Source organism: Leptopilina heterotoma, unplaced genomic scaffold, assembly GCF_015476425.1.
Source record: "Leptopilina heterotoma isolate Lh14 unplaced genomic scaffold, ASM1547642v1 Lhet_152, whole genome shotgun sequence".
Classification (NCBI taxonomy): Eukaryota; Metazoa; Arthropoda; class Insecta; order Hymenoptera; family Figitidae; genus Leptopilina; species Leptopilina heterotoma.
In genome coordinates, this window is record NW_025110868.1 from 765878 (window position 1) to 791811 (window position 25934).

The 25934-nt window shown below is 25.6% G+C and overlaps 1 protein-coding gene across 3 annotated transcripts; it reads right to left on the reverse strand.

The window, feature by feature from the left end:
• Positions 1-1994: 1994 nt before the first annotated feature.
• Positions 1995-25683, reverse strand: LOC122498598 (serine-rich adhesin for platelets-like). Of its 3 annotated transcripts, none has more exons than XM_043606399.1 (11): positions 25063-25683; positions 21817-21968; positions 21236-21364; positions 20634-20800; positions 19009-19225; positions 16290-18878; positions 13013-13408; positions 9344-11731; positions 6414-6531; positions 5765-6084; positions 1995-2569 (listed from the first exon to the last, which is right to left on the reverse strand). In XM_043606399.1, the coding sequence occupies exons 3-11, from the start codon at positions 21360-21362 to the stop codon at positions 2511-2513; spliced, it is 6381 nt and encodes a 2126-aa protein (XP_043462334.1). In that variant the 5' UTR covers positions 21363-21364; positions 21817-21968; positions 25063-25683; the 3' UTR covers positions 1995-2510. The 3 variants fall into 3 exon arrangements, with proteins under 3 accessions (XP_043462334.1, XP_043462337.1, XP_043462336.1); XM_043606402.1 differs by having other exon boundaries at positions 16623-18878; positions 25063-25682; XM_043606401.1 differs by having other exon boundaries at positions 1995-2586; positions 25063-25682.
• Positions 25684-25934: the final 251 nt, after the last annotated feature.

Below are 25934 nucleotides of genomic sequence, written 5' to 3' on the forward strand. Positions count from 1 at the left end.
CGTGAGTTTTTGAATTAATAAAAAATTTTTGCTATCAATAACCATAAATAAAGACAGTGCAATAGAAATTCAAAATCGAAAGAAACGAACAAAAAAATTAATAAAATCGGAAAAAAGTGAAAATAACGAAAAAAAAAAAATTCGAAAAAATTAACAGCAAACAAAAAAATAATCTAAAAGTTAAGAAAAAAATCTAGAAAACAACAAAATGTTATTTAAAATTTGGAAAAAAATTTCCCTGCTAGAACAAAAAGTACCTACAAAAAACAATTTTGTTATTTTCACTTTTCTTTAGTATTTTCAAATTATTTGGAATTAATTTCTAATTAATTATTAATTATTTCTAATTAATTTTCGATATTATTGCTAATTCATTAAAATATATACATTTTTTCCTCTCCCGAAAAACAAAAGAAAAAACAATTAATAAATACACAAATGTACAAATTTTAAATCGATTTCAATTTCGACCATATTTTTTAACAATTCAAAAGATGAAAGAAAATCGCGAGAAAAAACATTAAACAATAACGGAGAAAATTCGAACAAATTTTCCATGGTAAAAAAAAATAAACTGTATTTACAATTACAATTTAGACAGAACATTTTAAAAACTGAAATAAATAACGAACAGATATTTTTTTTTTTTTTTGCTTTTTCAAAATCTTTGAAAACAGTCTGACAGTGCAGAAGACGTCAGGAGTCATTCAAACATTTTTTTTTGTCGATAAGAAACATTTTTACTTTTTCACTGTTAATATTTTGCTGGCAGTAAATTTTGAATGATTCACACATTGATTTCCACTCGTATAGAAGAATACAATTGGTTTTCTTTCTCTTTTTTTTTATAATAATAAATATCGAAAAATTTCTTTGATATAGAATTATAAATTGATTTGATTAAAATTTTGTTTCTTTTCATTTTTCTTTTTATAAACTTTACGGTTTTTTTTCATTTTTTTCCACTTTTTTTTCTTTGAAAAAATATAGACATTTTTTTTTGTTTGCTTTCTTTGAATTATCGGTAGATTTTTTTTGCGGGGAAAAAAACTACCGCGAACGTCTTTTTTTCTTCTCTTTCGCTCTCTTTCTCTCTTTTTTTCTTTTTTAAAATTGAAAACGTTTTGCAAGAAGAACGTTTCTAATGCACTGAAGTCTACAGTCTATTTTCTTTAATTAACCACCACACACATTCACTCTCTCTTTCTCTTTTATTTTTGGTTTTTTCTTTTTTTTTCTTTTACACTAAAAAAGAGAAAAAAAAAGAAAAAAGGAAAAAAATCGAGAAGAGCTCACGGAAAAAAAGACAAACGGAACGATGCACGAACAGATGCATTTTATTATTTATATATATAACAATAAATTTTGGATCGACTTGGCAGTTTTGCGATTAACGAGTTTAGTTATTTAGTTTCGAAAATATTTCTGTTTCGTATTCTCGAATTCATTGGTTTCGAAATTTTTTTTTTCAATTCTACATTTTTCTTAGATTTTCACAAATTTCCATTTATTGAATATTTGAAATTTTTTTTATTAATATTTATTGAATAATTTAAATTATTATTTCTTGAATATTTAAAATTTTTAATAAATATTTTTCGAATATTTAAAATTATTATTTATTGAATATTTACTATTGAATTTATATTCATAATCGAAATTTTCTAATATTCGAATCGTTTTGATTTTGTATTTTCAAAATTAATAATTTACTCATAAGTTATAATATTTCTTGGAAAATAATTAAAAATTTCTAAACATTAAATTGAATACGAATAAAATATTCGAATCGAATATTTATTTATAAATTAATACCTTCTTTTGAATTAATATTTTTAATCGAATGTTTTTTTTCGAAAAAAATTTAATTTTTAATTTTAATGAAATATACTGAATATTTTGAATTGAAAGAAACAAAAATCTGACAGAAATAAAATTAGTCTATTACAATCGAATTAAAAGCAAAATAATTTGAATCAATTGAATTAATTTAAATCGATAAAATTGAAAATTTCATTGAGAATTGATTTAAATCGATAAAAGTAAAACTAATTTGAAACTTGAATTTAAATTTACAAATTTGAATTTAAACACGAAATTCAATATTTTTCGCTAAATAACTAAACCCTGAATTTTGTAGCAGAGAAGATAAAAAAAGGATAAACCAGAGTTTCGAGCGGTTGGAAAAATTGCATTTTTTTCTTTTTAATTCGAGAATATTTCCCTTTGCGTTCTTTTCTCTTTTTTTCTCTCTCTGGTGTTCCTTTTTTCTTTCTGGAATTGCAGTTTCTTCTCATTTTTCAGGAACTTGGAAAGCAAAACATATACAATATATATGTATAAAGATATAGATATATATTGTGCGCTAATGACAGATTCATCACTCGTGGGGTCCAGCCACGCAGCGATCGAATAACCATTATTTTTGTTAGCAGACACAGGCAACCAGAGTGTTTGGGCCTTGACGAGAGCAACGGTAGCTAATCACTGTCAAGGTCACTTTCCGAACGTCATTTGTTTTCTCGTGATATTCGCCTCCGTTTCGCCTGCTCTGCTGTCTCAGCTGTCACTAAAAAATCGTTCCCGCTGTACGAGGTGATTTTTTTTAATTAAAAATATACATAGAAACATATGCGAGAAAAATTATTATCATTATTGTGTTTTTTTTTTAATCATTGTCGAAGATATTTCAATCTTTTTCTTTTTAAATATGGACCAAAAAGTTGCAAAATTAAATATTTTTTTTCAAAGATTTGGAAAAATCTTATATTTGTTCATAAAAATACGGACCTCGAAATAAATAAATTATTAATCATAATATACAAAATATACATATTGATAGAAAAAACTACAAAAAAATACTACTAAAAAGGGTTGCCACAAAAATTTGTTTTTCTCTGACTTTTCCCTGATTTCCAGACAAAATTTTCACTTTTTCCTTGACCCTAAAGAACATTCTAAATTTCAATTTTTCCATAGGAATAAAGATTTTCAAAAATTTCAAATTCAAATCTCTTTGAAATTCAACAACTTGTAAGAATATTTTGTTATAAAACATGAAGATATCGATAACTCCGAGTCATCGACTTCTTCATGTTTTATAATAACTAAAAATGACCGAGTAATAAAATCATTATTTTATATTATAAGAAATATTGTTACTGGAACTTCTTCAAAATCATTTTCATCATGTCAACTAAAATTCTATTTTAAATCAATTATTGTTCATAATTTTTGAAAATCTTTAAATCCATTTGTTTACAATTCAATTTTACAAAATCTCGATTATTCGCAAATTCTTCAATTAAATATATAATTGAAAATAAAAATTTCAAATAATTTAAAAGAAAATACAATCTTTTCAAAATTCAATTATTTCTGAAAATTCATGCAATAATGCTTTTAATATTCAATTATTATCTAAAATTTTAACTGAAATTTATTTTTAAATCAAATTTTATGAGAAAATTCTAAGAGAATTCAATTATTTAAATACAAAAATAAATGATTTCTCATAAAGAATTTGATCAACAAATTTTTAAATAATTGAATTCTTTTGACGAATTTTATTAAAATTTTTTGAAATAATCGAATTGTTACGAAGAATTTCATAAAAAAATTTTGAAAATAATTGAATTCTTTCGAAGAATTTTAATAAAATTTTTAAGAATAATTACATTTTTCAAGGAACGAATTTTATTAAGATTTTTCAAAGTAATTGACTTATTTATAAAAATTTTATTATGTATATAAAAATAATTGAATTCTTGCGAAGAACATTAATCATTTTTTTTTTAATAATTGAATTCTTTTAGAAACTTTTATTAAAATAGTAGATATTGAAGATAATTGAAATTTTGCCAAGAATTTTATTAAAATTTTTGAAAATAGAATTGAATTCCAAAGAATAATTTTATTTCGTTTCAAAATAATTGAAAATTTTACGAGACTTTTTAAAAATTTTTTAAACATAATTGAATTTCAGCGAAATATTTTATTGTTTATGAAAATAATTGAATTATTACGAAGAAATTTATAAAAAAAAACTTGTATATAATTGAATTTCTGTGAAATTTACATTATTTATGAAAATAATTAAACGTTGGCGTAGAATTTTATTAAAAAATTTTTTAAATAATTGAATTCTTTTGAAAAATTTTATTACTTTTAAAAATAATGGAATTTCTCCAAATATTTTTAACTTCTCCAAAATTCAACATTTTTAGTGTTTTTAACTAAAATTCTTCTATAAATCCATTATTTTTAATAATTAATTAAAAATATATTTAAAAATTTAACTAAGAAGAATTTGAATTATTAAAATTTTTTAAATATCTAAGTTCTATAAAATTTCTATAGTTAAAAATTCATTCGAAATTGATATTTTTTTAAAATTTCAAATAGTTTATAAAGTCAAACAAAAAAAACACCAAAATTCAGAATTTTCTTATGAATTCTAAAAATTTAATTTCTTCCACTACTTTTAATAAAAACCCCTGACTTTTTCCTGACCTGTGGCAACCCTGAAAATAGATACTTATCAAAATTAGATTTAATAAATTGTAATTGACTGTAATTTAATTGCATTAAATTATTTAGAAACTAAAGAAATTTTATGTTACAATTTAGAAAAATTGAGAATTCTTTCAATTATTAAAAAATAGTTTCAGATTTGCAACTTTTTCATTAGAGGCTAAAGGAAAATTATAATTATATTTATTTAATTTCTATTTAAAAAGTAATGTGAAATTTAATTAACAAATTTTCTAAAGCGACAATTAAATTATTTATTAAAAATCTTGAAGTCAATTTTCGCTTTGTTGAAACTAATAATTAAAATTCAATTTGTGAAAAAAGGGGAAAAATTAAAAAAAATAGGAAGAATTAAAAAAAATTTTTTTTAAATATTTAAAAAAAAAACTATAAAACCACTGATTATTGAAGCGTTAAATGATAAAAGAAATAAAAAAATATATTTAAAAAAAATGTAATAAATTTAAATTTAAATTCACGTAAATTAAAATTTTCACTTCAATTAAAAATCCTAACGCTCGAAATTGAAGTTTAAAAATCATAACACGAAATTTAAATCTAAAAATCGAATGTTTGACATTTGAATTTTGAAAAAAATACAAATTCTTTTCGTTTTGAAAATTTGTACCGAATAAAATTTGATTTTCATTCGAAATTTTGATAAGTAGTTAAAATAGTAAATTTTTGTAAATTAAAATTTCCTTAAATTGAAAATTTACGAATTAAGTTTTATTTATTTTTATTCAATAAATGAAAATAATAAAAATAAATAAAATTAAGACGTTAAAATTGTGGGAAATTAATTTCAGTTCAAAAATGAAGGAAAAAAATTATTTACGAATATTTTTTTCAACATTTTAGACTCAAAATATTTCCCTCTTTGCAAAATTCAACCTTTTTTGGAAATATTAAGCATTTAAGCGAATTACTTCAGTTAAATTTTACCTGAAGTATTGAAATAGTAACTAAAATAAAAATATCAATTTTCTTTTCTTAAAAAATAATATAAAAAATATAGAAAATAATATAGAAATATATAAAATAATATAAAAATATAGAAAATAATATAAAAATATAGAAAATGATGTCAAAAAAAGTAAATTAAAAAGAAGAATAAGAAAGCAAAATTGTCATTCAAAATGGTTATTTTGAATAAATAAGAATAGAATAAAATAAAAAAAAAGGTAAATGAGTGTCGGGAGTTAATATTTTCCAAGTGAATTTCACTCACCAGCTCCACTACGAGTTTTTCTTCTATTTACATCTTCCAATGATCTGGAAGCGCCTCTTGTATTGCTCGCTGGAGTTGCTAAAGGCGAGGCTGTACTTTGTCGAACAGACCTTCGTGTCGTGACTTCGCCAATTGATTCGTTACTTGATACAGATGTGCCTCTTAGTCTCTCTTTACCAACAGGTAATGTCGATGTCGTGCTCGGCTGTTGTTTCGTCGTCAATAAACGACTTTCTCTTTGCACTCGATTACTGGCACTAAAATTTTGCACACTGGCGGTATTTATTTGACTACCAGCTACATTTGTACCAGATTGAGACCTGAAATTAATTTTTTTCCCATTAATTTTTCTCTCCTAATTTCACTATTATTTCCATTTTAAACTTTTTTTTAAAGTTTAAATTTTGATACGCAAGTGATTCTGAGTCTACAACTGATCATTAATTAAAAGTATAAAATTTACGTTTTCATTTATTTTCACTACTAAATTTAAATAAAAAAAGCAGAATAATAATAAATAATAAAAAAAAATTGAGATCAAATTAAATAAGTTAAAAATTAATTTTCTTATTTGACTAATTGTTTTTCAATTAGTTGTCAATTTATTAAAAAAATATATATTTTAGAAAAAAAATGAACTTTTACTTACTTTTGATCTTTGGGCTTTGGAGAACCTACTGAGGTATCTTCTAACGTTCTCTTCATTTTTCCCGCGAGTTCTACGAGAGGCTCGTCGTCCGATGAATCAACTTCAACGACAATGGGACCTGAAAAAAGGGGAGACATGAATAAATTGTTACTTTATCGAAGCCTTTTTTCATTTTCATTATACTTGAAAAACTTTCTTTCTAACTACAAAAAAATACAATACCTACTTCAAAAATTTTTTAAAGAAATCTAACATTTTTCCTGTATTTTTGTTTTTCTATGACTTTTCCCTGATTTTCAGACAAAATTTTGACTTTTTCCTAAAGAATATTCTGAGTCACTCTAAAAATTATTAGATACTCGAAAAAATATTCTATTACATTTATTTACAAATTTCTTTAGTTGGAAAATTATTCGGAAACATTAATAACTTCTTTTTTAAATAAATATTTAATTATTATTTTTCCCTAGGAATTAAAATTCTTCAAAACATTCAAATTCGAACCTTTTTGAAATTCAACAATTTATAAAAATATTATTTATAATACAAAACATGAAGATATCGATCACTCCGAGTCTTCGACTCGGAGCAATCAATTATTTCATGTTTTGTAATAATTAAAGATGACTGAGTAAAAAATTTTATTATTTATAAAAAAAAACAATTGAATTATTGGGAAGAAATTTATAAAAAAAATTCAATTCCTGTGAAATTTGCAGTATTTATGAAAAAAATTAAATGTTTGCGCAGAATTTTGTTAAATTCTTTTTTAAGTAATTGAATTCTTTTTAAAAATGTTATTAAACTAGTAGATATAATATTGAAAATCATTGAATTGGCGAAATTTTTACTAAAAAATGAACAATTATTGAATTTCTTAAATCATTTCTAACTTCTACAAAATTCAATTTTTTTTTAGTGTTTTTGACTAAAATTTTTCTTACAATCAATTATTTTGAATAATTTTTGAAAAAGTTCTTTTAGAATTTTCAAATTCATTTGTTTACAATTCAATTTTACGAAATTTCAATTATTCGTAACCTCTTTAATTAAAAGAAAATAAAAACTTCAAATAATTTCAAAACAAATTAAATTAAACTTTTTCAAAAAAAAAAAAAAAAAATTCTACAGAATTGTTAGTTAAAAGTATAAAAAATTCAAATTTTCAAAGATTTTAATTTGAAATCTTTTCAATATTCAATTATTTCTAAAAATTCAGGTTTTAATGCTTTTAATAATAATATTTCAATGTTTCTTAAAATTGAATTCTCATAAAGAAGTTTATCAACAAATTTTTAAGTTGAATAATTTAATTGAATTCTTTTGATGAATTTTAATAAAATTTTTAAGAATAATTTCATTTTTCAGAGAATTTAATTAAAATTGAATTAAAAATAATTGAAATTCTACGATGAGTTTTTAATATTTATAAAAATAATTAAAATCCGAAGAAGAATTTTTTTATTTATGAAAATAATTAAATGTTTGAGTAGAATAATTATTAAAATTTAATTTAAATAATTGAGTTCTTTAGTAAAATTTTATTAAAATGATAGATATTAAAAATTATTGAATTGAAGAGAATTTTTAAAAATAATTGAAATTTTGATAAGAATTTAATTAAAATTTTTGAAAATAATTTAATTTCGAAGAAGAATTTCATTACTTTTGAAATGAAAAATAATTGAATTTCTCCAATCATTTGTAACTTCTCCAAAATTAAATTTTTATTTAGTTTTCTTTAACTAAAATTAATCTTTAAATTAATTTTTATTTGTAAATTGTACTTAAATTCAAATATTTAATTACAAAAGTAAATAATTTATTTAATAATTGATTGTTTCTTAAAATTGAATTCTTATAAAAACTTTTATCAAGAATTTTATTATTTACTTATGGAAATAATTTAAACCCTGTAGAAATTTGATAATTTACGAAAATAATTAAATTATTGGCGAAGAAATTTAGAAAAAAAACTTATAAATAATTGAATTCCTGTGCAACTTTTATTGTTTATGAAAATAATTAAATGTTTGCGTTAAAACGTGATAACAATTTTTTTTAAATAATTGCATTCTTTTGGAAAATAATTGAATTTTTGAAAAATAATTGAATTTTTGGAGAAAAATTTTATTATTTATAAATATAATTGAAATTTCTACGAGAATTTTTAAAATATTTTTGAACATAATTGAATTTTTAAGAATAATTTTATTTCCTTTTGAAAATCATTTGAATATTGAATATTTTCCTTTTGAAAATAATTGAATTGCTGCAATTATTTGTAACGTTTTTAAATTCAATTTTTTTAAGTGTTTTGAATTAAAATTCTTAGCTATAAATCCATTATTTTTCATAATTAATTAAATAATTTTAATGAAATCAACTAATTTCAGAAGAATTTGTATTATTACAATTTCGGCAAAAATTCAAGTTCTTTAAAATTTTCCTATTAAATTCATTGAAAATTGAAATTTTATAAAATTTGAAATTGAAACCGTTTCAAGTTTTTGAAAATTAAACTCTGTGAATTCTTTGATCAAATTTTATTAAAATTGAAAATATTTAATTCTAATTGTATTGTAAATAATTGAATATTCTTGTGGAGAATTTTATTAAAATTTCTGAATAATTATACCTAATTGAATTTTCTAGAAGAAATTTTTGAAAATTTAGTGAAAATATTTAAATTCTTTTGAGAAATTTAATATAAATTGTTATTATGGAAACTTAATATTTTTCCAGTACTTTTGATAAAATTCCCAGACTTTTTCCTGATTCCCCTAATTTCCCCAAAACTGTGGCAATACCCACAGAATATAACTCTGAATATTTTCCGTTTGAATTCGACGGACGATTTTTTTCATTTAAAAATAAAAACAAGAAAAACAACAAAAGAATCGAAAAATCGAAAATAAAACGAAAAGTACCTTTCTTAGCCTTGGCTAAAATACCAATGCCCTTTTTCGTCGCCTCCTCCTTGCTCACTACTTGTTTCTTAAGTAATCCACTCTCCTCAACTCCCATACACGCTTTTATAAGTTCAACAGCATTCTCCGAGCATTTTCTCTTTCCCGGTCTCGGTTGTGTATCGTCAGCCGTACTCGACGCCACCGAACTCTCACTCTCCTGCCGTTTTCTCTTGCCCGCCTTCACCGTCGTCGTCGTCGTCGTCGTTGTATTCGGCGACAATTTCGATGATCCACCCGTGGCATTCAATTTAGGACTCGCTTTCGCATACGGCGATATACTTCGTCTCTCTTCAATTTTCCCTGTTGTCGTACTCGAACTCGTAGTAGTCGTGGTAGTCGTCGCCGTCGTCGTTAAACTCGACGTCGTACCATGTGGACTACACTTTGGCGTTTTAATATCCGGACTATTAAGTTTCTGCGATCTTGTTCTCAACGATCGTTTCTCATTATTCTCCCCCGGAATATCAATCAACAATTGCTCGAGTAACGATTTATGCGGTCGCTTATAATCATCGGGATGATTTAATCTCTCAACAAATTGCGATTCATCATTATCCTCTATACAAATAACGTCATGTCTACCTTCCAATTCCTGTTTTCGCCTCCGTTTACGTTTCGCATTCTCCGAATCAATTTGATCTGAGATTTGTGACGCTGGACTCGGTGTATCGTCTCGAGAATGTACAACGGGATTTGAATACGTATACAATGGTGGCGTTATCCTGATCGGTTGTGGATCATCGGCCAGGGGAGATCGTACACCAACATTTGTATCTGTCATTATTATTTTCTTCACTAGATCGTCGGTTACTTTTTGCAAATTAACTGACGTTTCATTCAATTCATTTAATTCTTTTAATTCTTTCAATTCTTTTTGTTTTTGGTTTTCCTCCTCATCCTCGTCTTCTGTTTGCAATTCTTGAATATTCTGCTGAATATTCTGCTGCCTGGTGTCATTTATTTTCGTCTCATCTTGATTATGATAATTTGAGCAGTTCTCGCCCTCTTTTTCTAAATTCTCAGCACTAGTACTATAAATGTGGTTCTGAACTACAGGCACATTGTTATTGTTTTGTCCGTGTGTTAATTCATCACTTAATCTAATCACATTGTCACTTTGAGGATGTTTATCCTCGGCAATGTTTATATGTTCACTTATACCCTGATCGTCGTCATTTTTCATGGAATTCGCGCACTGTGTTGTTAATATTGTTGTTGTACCGGTGATAAGGGGACCAACACCACCGCCACCACCACCACTACCACCACTTGATATTAATTTATTATCACTGATTTTTTTATCATTCATTTCATTCATTTCATTTATTGTTTCGTGACAATTTAATATTGGAATTGACACTGAATCGGCTCGCGTTTTAATAAGATTTGAATTTGAACACATATCACTAGTTGAGGAAGGCACGTTGTTCTTATTGGTGATTTGAGGTGAATCAACTTGTATTGTAGTTTTAGTTTCGGTTGTTGAAGCGGGCCTGTGAAGAGGTGATTCACCTTGATTTGGCGACTTCTCCGAGAGTGCGTCCATTGATTCAATTCCTGAATCTTCACCACCGCCGTTTCCATTTCCACTGCCGCCTCCATTACCAACTCTACTTTCTGTATTCGTATCAACGATTCCAATTGGTACCGTATTCTCTAATAATTTTTGCTTTACCTTCGCCTCCGTTACGTTTATTTCACCAATTGGAAGTATTGGTTTACTCAAGGATAGATCTCCATCTTTTGTTGCCGCTTGCTCCGAAACTGTTGCTGTTGTTGTTGTTTTCAGTAAACTAACACGCTGCGCATCGACAACTTTATTAATCGGTATGCGATCAATTTGCTTCACGACATGATTTTGTATTAATTTCTTATGTGTTTGATTATCTGCTTTATGTCTATTTACACTGATGTTTGCGTCATTTTTCATTAGCGAATGATTCTTGATTTTCTGCGTGATATTCTGTTGTTTCGATGCGAGTGTTGAATTTACTAATTCTGCTTTTGTTGGCGCAAGTCTTGATTGCGGTGATGAAGACGAAGATGATGATGACGACGATGATGATGATGATGATGATGATGATATCGATGTTGTTGTTGTCGTCGTCGTCACTTTTATGGAACTTTCATTACGCGGTGTTAAATTTGCCGAAGCAGTTTTCACATCGGCGTGTGGATTATTTTGTAATAACGGTAAATTTGAAGCTTTTGTCGCTCCAATTGGACTATCATTATCGAACGATGAATTGGTGTTTACTTTCAAGGCGGTGAGTGAATTTTGCGTTGAACTACTCTCTGATATTGTCTTTTGACTGTGAAAATACGAAGCCTCTACGTTTTGAGATTCTGCAAAGGAAAAGAAAATTATTTCAATTAATAAAATCATTTTTCAGAAATTAAACAAAGCAGAAAATAGAGAAAAAAGAGAAATGGAAAATAGGGAAAATAAAGTAACAGAGAAAATGAAAATAAAAAATAGAGAAGAAAATACGTAAAATAAAAAAAACTACGAGAGTAAATAATTAGAGAAAATAGAAAAATTTATACAGAAAGTGAAAAAAAATACGAAAATAGGAAAAAATATAGAAAATAAAAATTTCGGTAAGTAAAGAAAAATACGGAAAATGGAAATAAACACAGAACATAATAAAAATATGGAAAATATAAAAAATACGAAAAAATAGAAAAATTTATGCAGAATGTGAAGAAAAAATTAATTTAATTCATTTTAAAAATAATTCGAAACAATGAAAGGAAAATACGAAAAATAGAAGAAAATACAGTCAATAAAAAACTAAAGAATATAAAAAAATACAGAAAAATAAAAAAATAGTTTGTAAAAAAATACAAAAATTAAAGAAAAATACAGACAAACAGAAAAAAAATACAGAAAAATACGAATTAATGAAAAAAGACAGAAAATAAAAAAAAATATGGAAAGTATAAAACTATGGAAAATAGAAAAAATAAGACAAATATAGAAAATTTAAAAAGTACAAAAAATAAAAAAAATTCCTAAAACAAAAGACAGAAAATATTTAAAATACGCAAAATATAAAAAATGAAAATAAAAATGTAAACAAATAAATAAAATAAATTCAGAAAGTAAAAACTAGAGAAAAAAGAAAATAAGAAACAAATAATAATTGAAAAAATACAGAAAATCAAAAAAAAAATACAGAAAAGGGAAAAAATACTAAAAGTAAGAAAAAATACAGAAAATATAAAAAAAATACGAAAAATAGAATAAATACAAAAAATAGAAAAAAGCGAGAGTGGAAAAGTAGATAAAATACAGAAAGTCAAGAAAAATACAGAAAAGGGAAAAAATACAAAAAGTAAGAAAAAATACAGAAAGATAATAAAAAATTAAATAAAATACGAAAAATTGAAAAAATACAGAAAATAAAAAAAATACGAAAAATAGAATAAATACAAAAAATAGAAAAAAAGCAAGAGTGGAAAAGTAAAAAATACAGAAAGTAAAAAAAATTACAGAAAATAGAAAGAAGGACAGATAATATAAAACTAAAGGAAACAGAAAAATACAGAAAGTAAAGAAAAGTTCAGATTATAAAAAAATAGAAAAAGTAAAAAAAATGAGTGAAAATAAAAAAAATACTTTACCAGATAAATTAAGATCCTTCTCGTCAATTAAACTGGATCGTCGTCGCTTCTCTTGATTAGCAACGAGATCCTTGCGAATTCCATTGACTTCCGCCAATCTCGATCCAACTGCATTGAGAACATTGCTCTTTTCATTAACAATTGTTCTTGTTAAATCGCCATCGCTTGTTCTTCGGATTTCGCCAATTTTCCTCGTTGCCGATGTTAAATCATTGCTGGGTAAAATTGTTTGCTCCTTTGCTTTTAATCCTTGCGTCGCCGCATCGCCTTTATAACCAAGCTTCTTCCACTTTGATTGATTATCAACAATTCTACCGCCTGACAATAAATTTTGCTCACGATGTTGATTGTCGCCAGTTTCCGATTTTTTCTTTGAATCTCTTCTTTTCGTCTTGCCTGAAAATAGAAAAGGAAGCAAACAAAATTAGTATTTTTATCTTTTTGGGAATTTTTGTCTAACACAATATTTTTTTTCAGTAATTTTTTTCTTTAATTTGTTCATTCTTTACTTTATTCATTACCAAGTTTCAAAAATATTCTAAAAAACTATAAATTTTTCATTGCGTTTAAAATCAGTTTTTTTTAAAGAAAATTTTCTTTTCTGTGGAAAAATAATTTTAAAGACGGAAAAAGAAATTTTTTTCGTATCAAAATACTTCCTTTTTTTCTAATTGTAGATCTATTTTTTAACCCTAATTTTATTTCCTATTCTTTTCCCCCTTTGAAAAGTATAGACACATTCCACTGATTTGAGATTTCTCTTTTTTGATTAATTTTTCATAAATATTTTTGTTTTAATAATTACTAGAGTTATTTTCTCAAAAATTTGAGTTTGAAAAGAAATTTCAGAAAGAATTTTCAAAAAAAGTAGAATATACCATTTTGTTTTTAACTAATTAGTTACAATTACTTATTCCATTTTTTTTCATTTTTAAACGATCTAGTGAAAATATTTATCATTTGCTCGTGTTTTGAAATAATTTCTCGGTGTTCAAGCAGAGAAAAGAATCAAAGAATGCAGCAGAAAATATATCAAAATATTATCGAGTATTTTTTTTCAATAATTTAAAATCAATTTAAATCAATAATTATTTTGTTTCCTTTTTTCTGAATTTTAATAAATTTAATACAAATTAAAATAAATTTTTAATGACTATTAAATATTTATAATCAATAATTATGTCGTTTTCCTGTAAATTTTACTGAATGTTAATACTTTTTAGAAAACAATTATAGATAATTAAATCGTGAATTTTGAAAAAGGATGAACTCTTGAAAACTATAAGAGTCATTATCACATAAAAATTAATAGTGGAAAATGACTCTTACGATTTTCAGGAGTTGAGCCCTTTTCGAAATTCACGATTGAATTGTAATTAACTATAAATATTTCTAATTAATTAGAAATATTTATAATTATTAATTATTTCTTTATAATTATGATGATTTATGATAATTTATCAACTTTATAATTTCTGATCCATTCTTTGTAATTTTTTTTTGTAAAGAAATTCAGGCTTCATACTCGAAGTAATTGAACTATTTCTAAAAATTACAACTGTTCTTCTTCCAAAATTCAATCATATTTTTCGTTGAAATTTTTAAATAAAAATATTTAAAACTCTAATCATTTCTTACGATAATTAAAAATTAATAATTTTACAACAAATTGTTAGTTTTACAACAATTCAAATTTTTAACGATTTCAATTACAAAATCTTTTTTTTTCCAAAATTCAATTTTTTTAGCGTTTTTAACGAACATTTATTTTTTTAAATCAATTTTTATTAGAAAATTCTACGAGAATTCAATTATTTAAATACAAAAATAAATAATTTATTAAATAATTCAATGTTTCTTAAATCTGAACTCTCATAAAGAATTTCATTAATAAATTTTAAAATAATTGAATTCTTTTGACAATTTTTACTAAAATTCTCAAGAATAATTCTATTTTTCAATGAATTCGATTAAAATTGTATAAAAAATAATTGAAATTCTTCGATGAGTTTTTGTTATTATTTATGAAAATAATTAGATTCTTGCGATATATTTTTACTAAAATTTTCAAAAATAATTAAATAATTCCTGTGAAAAATTGTAAATTTCATAAAATTTAATATAATTCTTGACACAAATTAAAAATAACAAAATTCTTTGCAGATCGTAAATTACTTTCAGAAATTTGAATTCATATTTTTCGCAAGTATTTAAATATTTTCGTTAAATAATAAAATTCCTTGTAGAAATTGAATTATTTTCAAAAAATTTTAATAAAAGTCTTCGCAAGAATTCAACGATTTTCATAAATTTTAAAATTTTCGCAGAAATTCAAATATTTTCAAAAGTTTTCATAAAACTTTTTCGTAGGAATTCAATTATTTTTAAGTCAATATTAAAAAAAAATTCTCGATAAGATTCAATTATTTAAAAAATTTTCATAAAATTCTTTGAAATTGAAATTCTTAATTCAATTATTCTTAAGAATTTTATAAAAATGTTTTTAAATAATTGAATTCTCTTGACGATTTTCAATAAAATTTTCAAGAAAAATAATTATATTTTTTCCAAGGAATTCGATTAAAATTGTATTAAAAATAATTGAAATTCTGCGCGATGAGTTTTGTTATTTATGAAAATAATTTAATTCCTAAAAAAAGAATTTTATTATTTATAAATAATTTAGTCCCTGTTAAAAAAATTATTATTTACGAAAAAAAATTGAATTATTATCGAAGAAATTTATTTTAAAAAGAAATATAAATAATTGAATTCCTGTTAAAATTTTATTATTTATGAAAATAATTTAATGTTTGCAAAGAATTTTATAAGAATTTTTTTTTAAATAATTGAATTCTTTTCGGAATTTTTTTTGAAATACTAAATATTAAAAAGAATTGAATCTCAAAATTTTTTTTACAAAATAATTGAATCATTTGAAAGAATTTTATTAAAATTTGTTACGATTTTTAGAATTTTTTTTGAAAATTTGTGGAGAATAATTTTTTTATTCCGCTATTAACGAATTTAAAGCAGTGCAAATTTTCAAGCATAGAAAAAAATTGTTATTAGTATCACAAAAAAATGATCCAAATAGTATCAGATATCGTCAGAAAAATTTTTAGTAGATGAGTACAAAGCCTGAGAAATTTTTGTTTCTCATATTTATGAATTTAAAATACAAAAATACGAAACCTTTTCAATATAAAATAAATTTTGATGATATAAAAAAAAGAAAAAAAAACAACCAAACGCGATACATTATGAGAAATCTTACCTCCGCCAATTTTATGTTCATTCGTATGATTTTGTACATCACTCTCTACTTGATTTTTCATTAATGTTGAATTTGTCGTTTGATTTAAAACACCAATTTTATGCTTCAATGGCGATGGTATTCTACTATTTAATGGTATATCATCAACATCACCACTTTTACTCGAACTTGGCTTTATATTTCCACTTTTATTTCCACTTCCCTCTAGGTTGCAACTAGCAACCGTATTTGCTTTTATCGCGACAGTATTATTAATTTTACAATTAATAGCATTATTGTGTTGTTGTTGTTGTTGTGTCAATGTTGAATTAACCATTGGTATATTATTCGTACCTATTATCATGTTCAACGATTTCTTCTGCACTAATTTATGTCCGTCTTCCTTAATTTTCTTAAGTTTCCCACGACGCTTTAAATTCGTCTCATCGTCGCCCTCCTTAAGTTTCTTCTCCTTTTTTCTAATTTGCACCACCGACGCATTCCGTCCACGTAACGAAATATGCAATGGCGGTACACGTGGTTCCTCGCCACCAGATCCTGAATTTGAAATTGTTGCGAATATTTTTGATTTATCGACTTTACGTAATGGTGGTGTATTGACGAATGAGACATCGACTTTATAGGCAGGATTAAAGGGATCGGATTTTTCGACTTTCATTCGTAGCTTTATTTTCTCGGCTGGCATTGGACTTTCACGGGATGTTTTAATACGATTGTGTTTTAAACTTCCTTCACTGTTTGTCGATTTCACGGTTGCTTCCGAATCCGATTGATCAGTGTTTGTTGTTGTATCGTTGCGGCGGGAAAAATTACTGTCTGCATCATCGTCGGAGAATATTGAATTTGAACGATCGTTCGATGGCGAGGGATAGGAGAAAAAATCGTCTTGATTATCGACAGCGCTCTCGGGTTCTGATTCGGAACTTTCACTTGGCATTGGTTCGATTTCGCCCGAGAAGGGATTTATCAAAAATTGACGAATTTTACCCGTTGATGTGTAAACGGGTTCGGGTGGTTCGTCCTCCTCCTCCTCTTCTTCTTCCTCTTCTTTTATTTTCTCCTCTTTTATTTCCGTCTCGGTTTTTATGTGATTTGGAAAATTGGTGGTAGCGAGACGTTGTTGTTGTTGCTGCTGTTGTTGTTGCTGCTGTTGTTGGTGCTGTTGTTGTTGCTGTTGTTGTTGTTGTTGTTGCTGCTGCGTATTTACACTCCAACTGGTCCCATTTGCACCGGTGGCATCCGGTTGATAATTTCTACTGAGAATATTTTGACTCTGTCCGTAACGAAAATCACTCGTTGTGTTTGTATTAACGTTAATGTTTTTTATCTGATTGTGATGTAATTGTTGTTGGACGTTTAGATTCTGGCCACTCGGGGGTGTTTGCCTCGGATAGGGCGGAGGCGTCGGTTGACGTTGATTGCCGAGAAAGCCGAGTCTTTGTTGATTGACGAGAATTTGTTGCTGTTGAATTATTTGGCCTTGGACATTTTGAACGTTAACGTTTTGTTGTTGAGTGAGAATTTGATGTTGGATTAAAATTTGCTGTTGTCGTTGAAGGGGAGTACGGACTTGTTGGCCATTGACCGGAAACCTTGCGGCGAGATTTTGTTGTGTCGTTGTTCTGTAGGTGATTTCCTGTCGAACGGGAAACTTTTGTTGGATTTGTACTTGATTTGGGAGAGTTGTTGCTATTGTTGTTTGCAGTGATTGTTGTTGTTGTTGAGTTGATTGCTGGGGGATATTATGTTGAGGCACTGTCGAGGGTTGACTGGCGTTAACGGTGACGAATGCTGAGGGCGTTAATTCTGGGACGGCAGTCGTTGAACCAATTAAATCCTCTGTTCGTAGTGAATCGAGATTTGGTGGCGATTCACTGGCCGATGGTATGTCTTTCCTTCGCACTGGCTTCTTGGCGGGTCGAACACGATTTCCAATTGTTGAACCATCGACAATTGAGGCTGGTGGTGGGGGCATTTTTTGATCGGGAACGATATTGTTTGAATGCGTTGTTGTGCCGTCGTTTTGTAGAAGATTGACGAGAAGTGGACTCGAGAGTGCGACTTGATTGCCACTTCCGTTTGATGGATTTGTGACGGTGGAGCTTGACGATGGACTAGAAACCATGTTTGTCGATGAAGACGCGGAGGATGATGATGATGAAGATGATGACGAAGAAGACGACGAGGAGGTGGATTTGTACTGTGCAACTTGAGTGACAGTTGAAATGGACTGTGTTGTCGTTTGAATTGTTGTCGTTGGGGCAGTAACGATTGCCACAGTTTCTTGAGCTGCTGGATAAGGCGGTGGTGGTTGTGTGTGATGTTTAAATTGTACACTACTCGTTTTCGCTTGCGTTTCACGTGAATGAATCGCTTGCGCCGCGTGTGTCATACTTGCAAAGGGAAATGGCCCATTGTAATTTGTTCGTGACGTTTGATTTGAATTTTGTGTCACTTGATTGCCAGACACTCCACTACCGCCAGCCGTCGATTGAACTTGTTTTGGGAGAAGTAATGGAATTGGATCACAGTCTGTTGGCGCAACAACATTTGGAGAACGAAATTGGGGCGATTTTTCGGCTGATGTACCTAGAAAATTAACTCATTTCAATATAAACAAATTTAAATATCAATTAAATTCATAGAAATTTTGCCGAACATTTAACTCAATTTTATTTGAATAATTAATTTTGAATTATTTTTAAATGTAATTATTTACCGGCTGTTATAATCTGAGCAACATTTCGTAAGGTGGAGGAAAAACTGGATGCATTGCTGGGACCAGGTATTGGAGCTGAAGAGTCTCCATCTGCACTCGATGCACCATTTGTAGGATTGCTTTGGGATTTATTCCCCGTTTCCTGAGAAGGTCCAGAATGCAAAACTATTTCTTGCGCCTCTCCTCCGAATCGACTTGCTATCCTCAATGAGATCACCTGATAAAAACACAATCAACTCTTATTATCAACTGCTAATACACAAGGAAAAATAATAATAATAACAAAAAAAAAGAGAAAAGAAGGAAAAACGGTAATAAACGAAAAGTAGAATATAGAAAATAAAGCAGAAAAGTAAACGAGAAAAATAGAAATATAATTGAAATCGAACAAAAAAAAAATAGAAAAATAGTTCAAAACAAACAAAAAAAGTAAATAGAAAACAAAATAAAAATACAAAAATAATTGAAATCGAACGGAAAAAAGGAAAATAGTTCAAAACAAAAAGAAAAAATAGAAAAATAATTGGAAATAAACAAAAAAAAAAGACTACGAAAGAGAAAATTTGTTCAATAAACAAACACAAAAATATAAGGAGAAAATAGCAAAAATGATTGAAATCAAACAGTAAAGTGACTAAATAGGAAAAAAGTTCGAATCAAACAAAAAATAATTGAAATCAAACAAAAAAGTAACAAACTAAATAAAAAAATAGTTTGAATGAAACAGAAAAAAATTAAAAATAATTGAATTTAAACAAAAAGGAGACAAAAAAGGAGCAAAATAGTTCATAACAAACATAAAATTAAATAGAGAAAATAGAAAAATAATTGAAATCAAACAGAAAAGTGCCAAAACAAGTAGAAAAATAATTGAAATCAAAGAGGAAAAAAAGAAAAATAGTTCAAAACAAACAGAAAAGTAAACAGAAAAAATACAAAAATAATTGAAATTAAATTAAAAAAAAAGACAAACAATAGAAAAATAATTGAAATCAAACAGAAAAGCAACAAAATAAATAGGAAAATAATTCGAATCAAAACAGAAAAGTAAACAGAAAAAAATAAAAAGTAAGCGAAATTTAACAGAAAAGCGACAAAATAAATAGGAAAATATTTCGAATCGGACAGAAAAGTAAACAGAAAAAAATGAAAAATAATTGAAATTAAACAGAAAAGAGACGAAAAAGGAGAAAAATAGTTAAAAACAAAGATAAAAGTAAATAGAGAAAATAGAAAAATAATTGAAATCAAACAGAAAAGTGGCAAAATAAATAGAAAAATAATTGAAATCCAAAAGAAAAGTAAACAAAAAGTAAGAATAAAACTAAAAAAAGTAGAAACATTAAGTAGGAGACGAGAAAAAAAGTAAACAAAACAGTAGCGGAAAATAGAAACAAAACAGTAAAATAGAAAAAAGAAAACAAAAACAATGAAAACAGAAACGTATAAAAATATTTTCTAAAAGAAATTAGGAAAGTAAAAGTAAAATAAAAAAAGAAAAAAACAGGAAAGGAATCGAAAACAAAAATTAACAAAGATTATTAAGCTAAAAATAAATTTAAAAAAAAGAGACGTGAGTTCCGATTAAAAAATTAATTTTTGAAAATATTTTTCAACAATTTTACCTGATCTCCTTCGACTTGAACTGAGAGGATACCCAGTTGAGTGAGAGTTGATGATCCCTGTGAAGCTAATTCTCTCAGTCGAAGAGCAGCTTCCTTGGGAATAGAAAATGTCACTCTCACCGAATTCCATGGTTCTACTTTGTCAATTCTCAATTTTTCGTCCTTATCTGGAAAAAAAATTTTAAAAACAAAATGTTAAAATTTATCAAAAAGTATCGTAAAACTAAAAAGTTATTGAATTAAAAAAAAAAGTCGTTTTTTTACTATCAAACGAAATAAAATAATTAACTTCTCCCACTTTTGAAAAATAAATTCAATAATATTTGAGCAATTTAAAAAGTCTAGAATGTTTCAATTAAAAAATTTTAAATTACAAAATTACAAAATTACAAATAATTTAAAACAAATAATTTAAATTTGAAATACAAATTGAACTGAAAAAAAGTTAAATCACTTTTTTGGAGAAAAAAAATATTTTCTGTAATTATTAACGACAAAAATTGTTCGTTAATAACTGGAGAACATAAATTAGATTTTTGAATGTAATAATTCTGTTTTTTTCTTTTTTTTGACAAATTGAGAAAAAAGAATGTTCGTTTTACCTTTGCAGACAAGGGAACTGAGACGATTAACGATGACTTGAAACTTGCGTGGAAAATCTGGATCACCAAGATCTCCTTCACACGTTACCACCGTCTCAATCAGATCACCATCACTGTCAGCCGCCATGACTACAGAAAATAATGTGCAAAAAATTCATATTAAGCCAACAATTTTTACCCCTTTAAAAAACAAATGTCACCAAAAAAGAAAAATAATACAAGGAAAAATAGTTTTTGTTAGTAAAGAAAAGAAGCAAAAAAAAAAAAAATTCAGAACATTACTTAATTTCGAAGAAAAGTAATTAATAATTTTTCCGGAATTATTCACAAATAATTTAATTATTTAAAAATATAATTATTACAAAAAAATACTAAGTTTTAATTTTCTTTTTTTGATAAATTGAAACTAATATCGAGGTGTGTTGAGAAGCAAAAATAAAAGAAATCATCATCATCATTATCAACGATACAAAAAAGAAGTATGCCAAAGAAAATAGTAAAAATAAATAAAATAGGAAAAGTCAAGAAATGAAATTACATTTTAAAACATGGTGAGAATGATTAATGATTATAATACTTACCAAGCAATAATCACATAACTACCCGAGTAGTCTGGCAACTTCTATGGATAACAGTTAAATTTTTCTGCGACGAGATGTCCGTTTTTCGACCAATAAACGACAATAATCCCCAAAACCACTCCAGTGCAATTTTTAATTAACACCCTTTTCGACTGACAACAAATAAGAAACAAAAAACAAACAATATATTAGAACATCTCTCGAAAATTAGCACAAGACAAAAATTTGCTTATTATTAATTAATTTATTATTTCTTATTTAATTAATTATTAATTAATTTATTTTTTCTACTTTAATTAATTATTAATTTATTTATTAGTTACTTAATTATTCATTTGCTTATTATTGATATTTATATAAAAAAACCTACTTATCAATAAATAAACAAATACCTGAATTAAAAAATAATTTACACTAATATTAGATAAATAATTTACGTCTAATATTAAAATCCGGATGTGAAAAGAATGTGAATTTATTTAAGACGAACATTTAAACGACTAATTACGTTTCAACTAATTGTTGAAAATTAATGTTAAATAACATAAATAGATGAAAGAATGAAAGAGAAATAAATAATAAAATGTTAAATCATGTTTCTTTCTAAATAAAAAGAATAAATTTATGTTTATTTTTCTAAACAAAAAATAATAAACAAAATAATAATAGTAATAACAAAGTTAAAATTAAATTAAAAACAATAATAATAATGACAATAAAAATAAGAGTAATAATTATAAAAATAATAATAATAGTAGAAAAATAATAATAAATAAAATAATAATAGTAGCAATGTTAATGATAATAATAATTTAATAAATATCTAAATAATAATAGAATTTACATTTACAAATCCAAAGTTATATTTAAATTTTTTTTAATACAAATAAAAATGTAAATAAATTTTGTATACAAATTTGTAAAAAAAAAAATATAAATTAAATTTTTATTTCAATTTTTATGAATGAATTTACAAACGTATTTTACTTGGAAATTTACTAAAAAAATATTTAATTCATATTTAAAACTAATTAGCAAAAAAAACATAAAAATTAATTACATAATTAGAAAATAAATAAAATTTCACAACATGTTATCAATTTAATCCGTATCGTCAATTTTTTTCTATTTATTTTTCATTTTATAATGTTGAAATAATATTATATGAAAATAGTGTCAAACCATTAAAAATTGAAACAAAAAAATTAATTCTAATTTCAAAGTAGAGAGAAAACGTTACATTAACGTTTTTCTTAAAAAAATTGAATTTTTTAAAATTTGTTTCTTTATTTTTATCTTTTAAAAAATTGTTTAATAAATTTTTATTTTTCACGATAAATAACAAATTATTATCACTTTTTTGCCACAAAAAAAAAATTTATATATAAAATAAATAAAGAAATAAATAATAATAATGTATATAAATAAAAATGTTTATAATTTTTTGTTTAAACAAATATTTAAAAATTTTTACATTTATTAAATAACTTGTTGCATTTTTTCTAAATTTTAGATTAAAATATTAATTAATAATTAATTAAATGAATTTTTAAAATATGTTTTCTTATTTTTATCTCTTAAAAAATTGTTTAATAAATTTTTAATTTTTCACGATAAATATCAAATTATTGGCACTTTTTCGACAAAAAAAAATTTACAAATTGTAAAATAAATAATAATAATTTATATAAATAAAAATTTTTATAATTTTTTTATTGCACAAATATTGCAAAACTTTCACATTTTTTGAATAACTTGTTGCATTTTTTCTAAATTTTAGAATAAAATATTAATTAAATGATTAATATTAACACGAAAATTGTTAATGCAATTATAATTAGTCGGGAGAATAATATTTATTTAACGAAATAGTTAAATAATAATTATTATTATTACTTAATAAATAATAAGTATTATTGAAATATTATTTACTAATAATTATAAAAAAGTACAAAATTATAAAAAAACAATTAATTTTTTAGAGAATTTTAAAAATCGAAATACTTTTAATATTTCGAAGACAAAAGAGAAAAAAAAATTCCGAATCAAAGGGAAAGACTTAATAACAATAGTCAATAAATTACTTAATTAGTCATATCATTAATCCACAAAATTTTAATTACCTTTAATCGTTCAATCTGTCAATGAAAATATCGAAAGAAAATTATTTCTATCCTTTCAATTTTAAACACAATATTTACTATTAATTCTCTGAATTTTTGATATACATTTAATTGTGTTTATAAAAACAATTAATTAAGGGCCGTTCCACAAAAAAATGTAAATATTGTTATTGAAAATTACTCACATTAGAAATTTATCTTGAATTCAAAATTATTTACACTTTATAAAAAAACACTAAAATACAGTAGAAATTTTCGATTAGGAATTAAAATCGTCTTCTAAACATAAATTTCAATTTTGCTCCAAAAAAATTAAACTTTATTTAATTAATTAAATTTAAACAGTAAATTCTGATTTTAAATTAAAATTATAAATCAAGCATAAAATTAAATGTTTACATAAAATAATAAAAATAAACAAAAATAAAATAAAAATAAAAATATTGCAAATCTGATAATACATTTTGTTCCGATTTGCTAATATTACTAAAGTCACTGATAAAAGAAATTCATATTGCATGATAAAAAAAAGAAAAAGACTAGCTTTTACAAGTTTTATCACAAAACGTGACAAGGCAACCGGGTTAGAAGCTTAATAAACTAGAAAAACTCCAAAAAAAAGTGAATTATTTTTTTCAACTATAAATATAAATGAAAATGAAAAAAAATACTGACATTACCACGCCTCGATTTTTTCCTCTTTTTTTTCTTAAAAACACTCGAATTAATTGTCGAAAAAATGCATCAAGAATTACAGGTGGGCAGGTAAAAATAGTTTCTATTTACGAAAACAATCACAAAAACACAGTGCATAAACACACAAGTGAGGCAACCGTCGCGTACTTAGGTTATACCTTTGATGACGGATTTTTTTTCTTCATCTAATTTACTTTAATGAAATGTAAAAATTGAATAAACCACAAATTGGAAAAAAGAGAGAAAATTTCTATTTTCCAATTTATGGAAAATAAGAAAAAAATTGAATCGAAAATGAAAAAGACTTTCTTGGGTGGTAGCTCGTGCATTTGACGAACGGCAATTAAAATCTTTGGGGCCATAAGACAGGGGCTCGGGGAATATTATCATGTAGACGTAAAAATAGGTTATAGACAATAATTCTCACTCAGTATTAATATCCGAAGATTCGTTTGGCTGAAATGCAACGTTATTCAACACAATTATTCTTTTGCGATGATAATTCGCGTTAATTTTCAGCAAAATAAGGCTCCCAGACCATTGGATATCGGGGGGCCACCATTTTGTCCCGTCGGGGGAGGTGTCGTGAAGTGGACTCAAGCATGCTGAAAACACGAAAAATTTCTCGTTCCACAATTATTCAACGACAAATGCATTACAATTCTAATAATGAAATTTAATGGCATAATCGCATTTGATGATAAACACTTAATTGTCCTTTTGCACAATCACTGATTTTATAACCGTATGAATGAACCAAGTGGAGAGAAAATTTTTAACGTTACCCCATTTTTCACTCTCGCAAAACTTGATGTTTTAAGGGATTTAAACGCGTCCAAAAATTGCACCACAGTAACACAAAAACACTTGCTCTTCATTTAAAGTACACAAGAACAATAATTACTGCACTTTATGCACACGGCGCGCGATATAGATCGCGAAAAAATTCGACATAATCGGCAATATAAAGGGACAAGTCATAAAACGCCAGGAACAATAACAAGGTGCCGCCATTTTGCAATGCGAGCATTTGACATGCGCAAATCAATCGCGCGGGGCACACTGGGTAACTTGGCCGCCATCTTGCCAATCGTTTAAAACCAAGGTCGTTAAAAAAACAGGTAAATTAATAATCTTCGAAAATGGGAGTGAAAGGAATATTAAACCTTAGAAACAATTGTGATTGGTTGGTCAAAAATGTGACAACCAATCAGAAACGTTCTTTCGCTACTCGCCTGTCTTTTCCATCAAATCCTATTTTTTCTCTTAACTTTGTCTGCTTTTGCTTTGCCATTATTC

Coding starts and splice junctions, on each gene's coding strand:
- LOC122498598 (XM_043606399.1), bottom strand. CDS start 21,362: ATGGCGGCTGACAGTGATGGTGATCTGATTGAGACGGTGGTAACGTGT. Junction 19,226..20,633: donor TTCAAGTCGAAGGAGATCAG/GTAAAATTGTTG, acceptor TGTTTTTATCAG/GTGATCTCATTGAGGATAGC. Junction 13,409..16,289: donor TGAACATAAAATTGGCGGAG/GTAAGATTTCTC, acceptor TTCTATTTTCAG/GCAAGACGAAAAGAAGAGAT.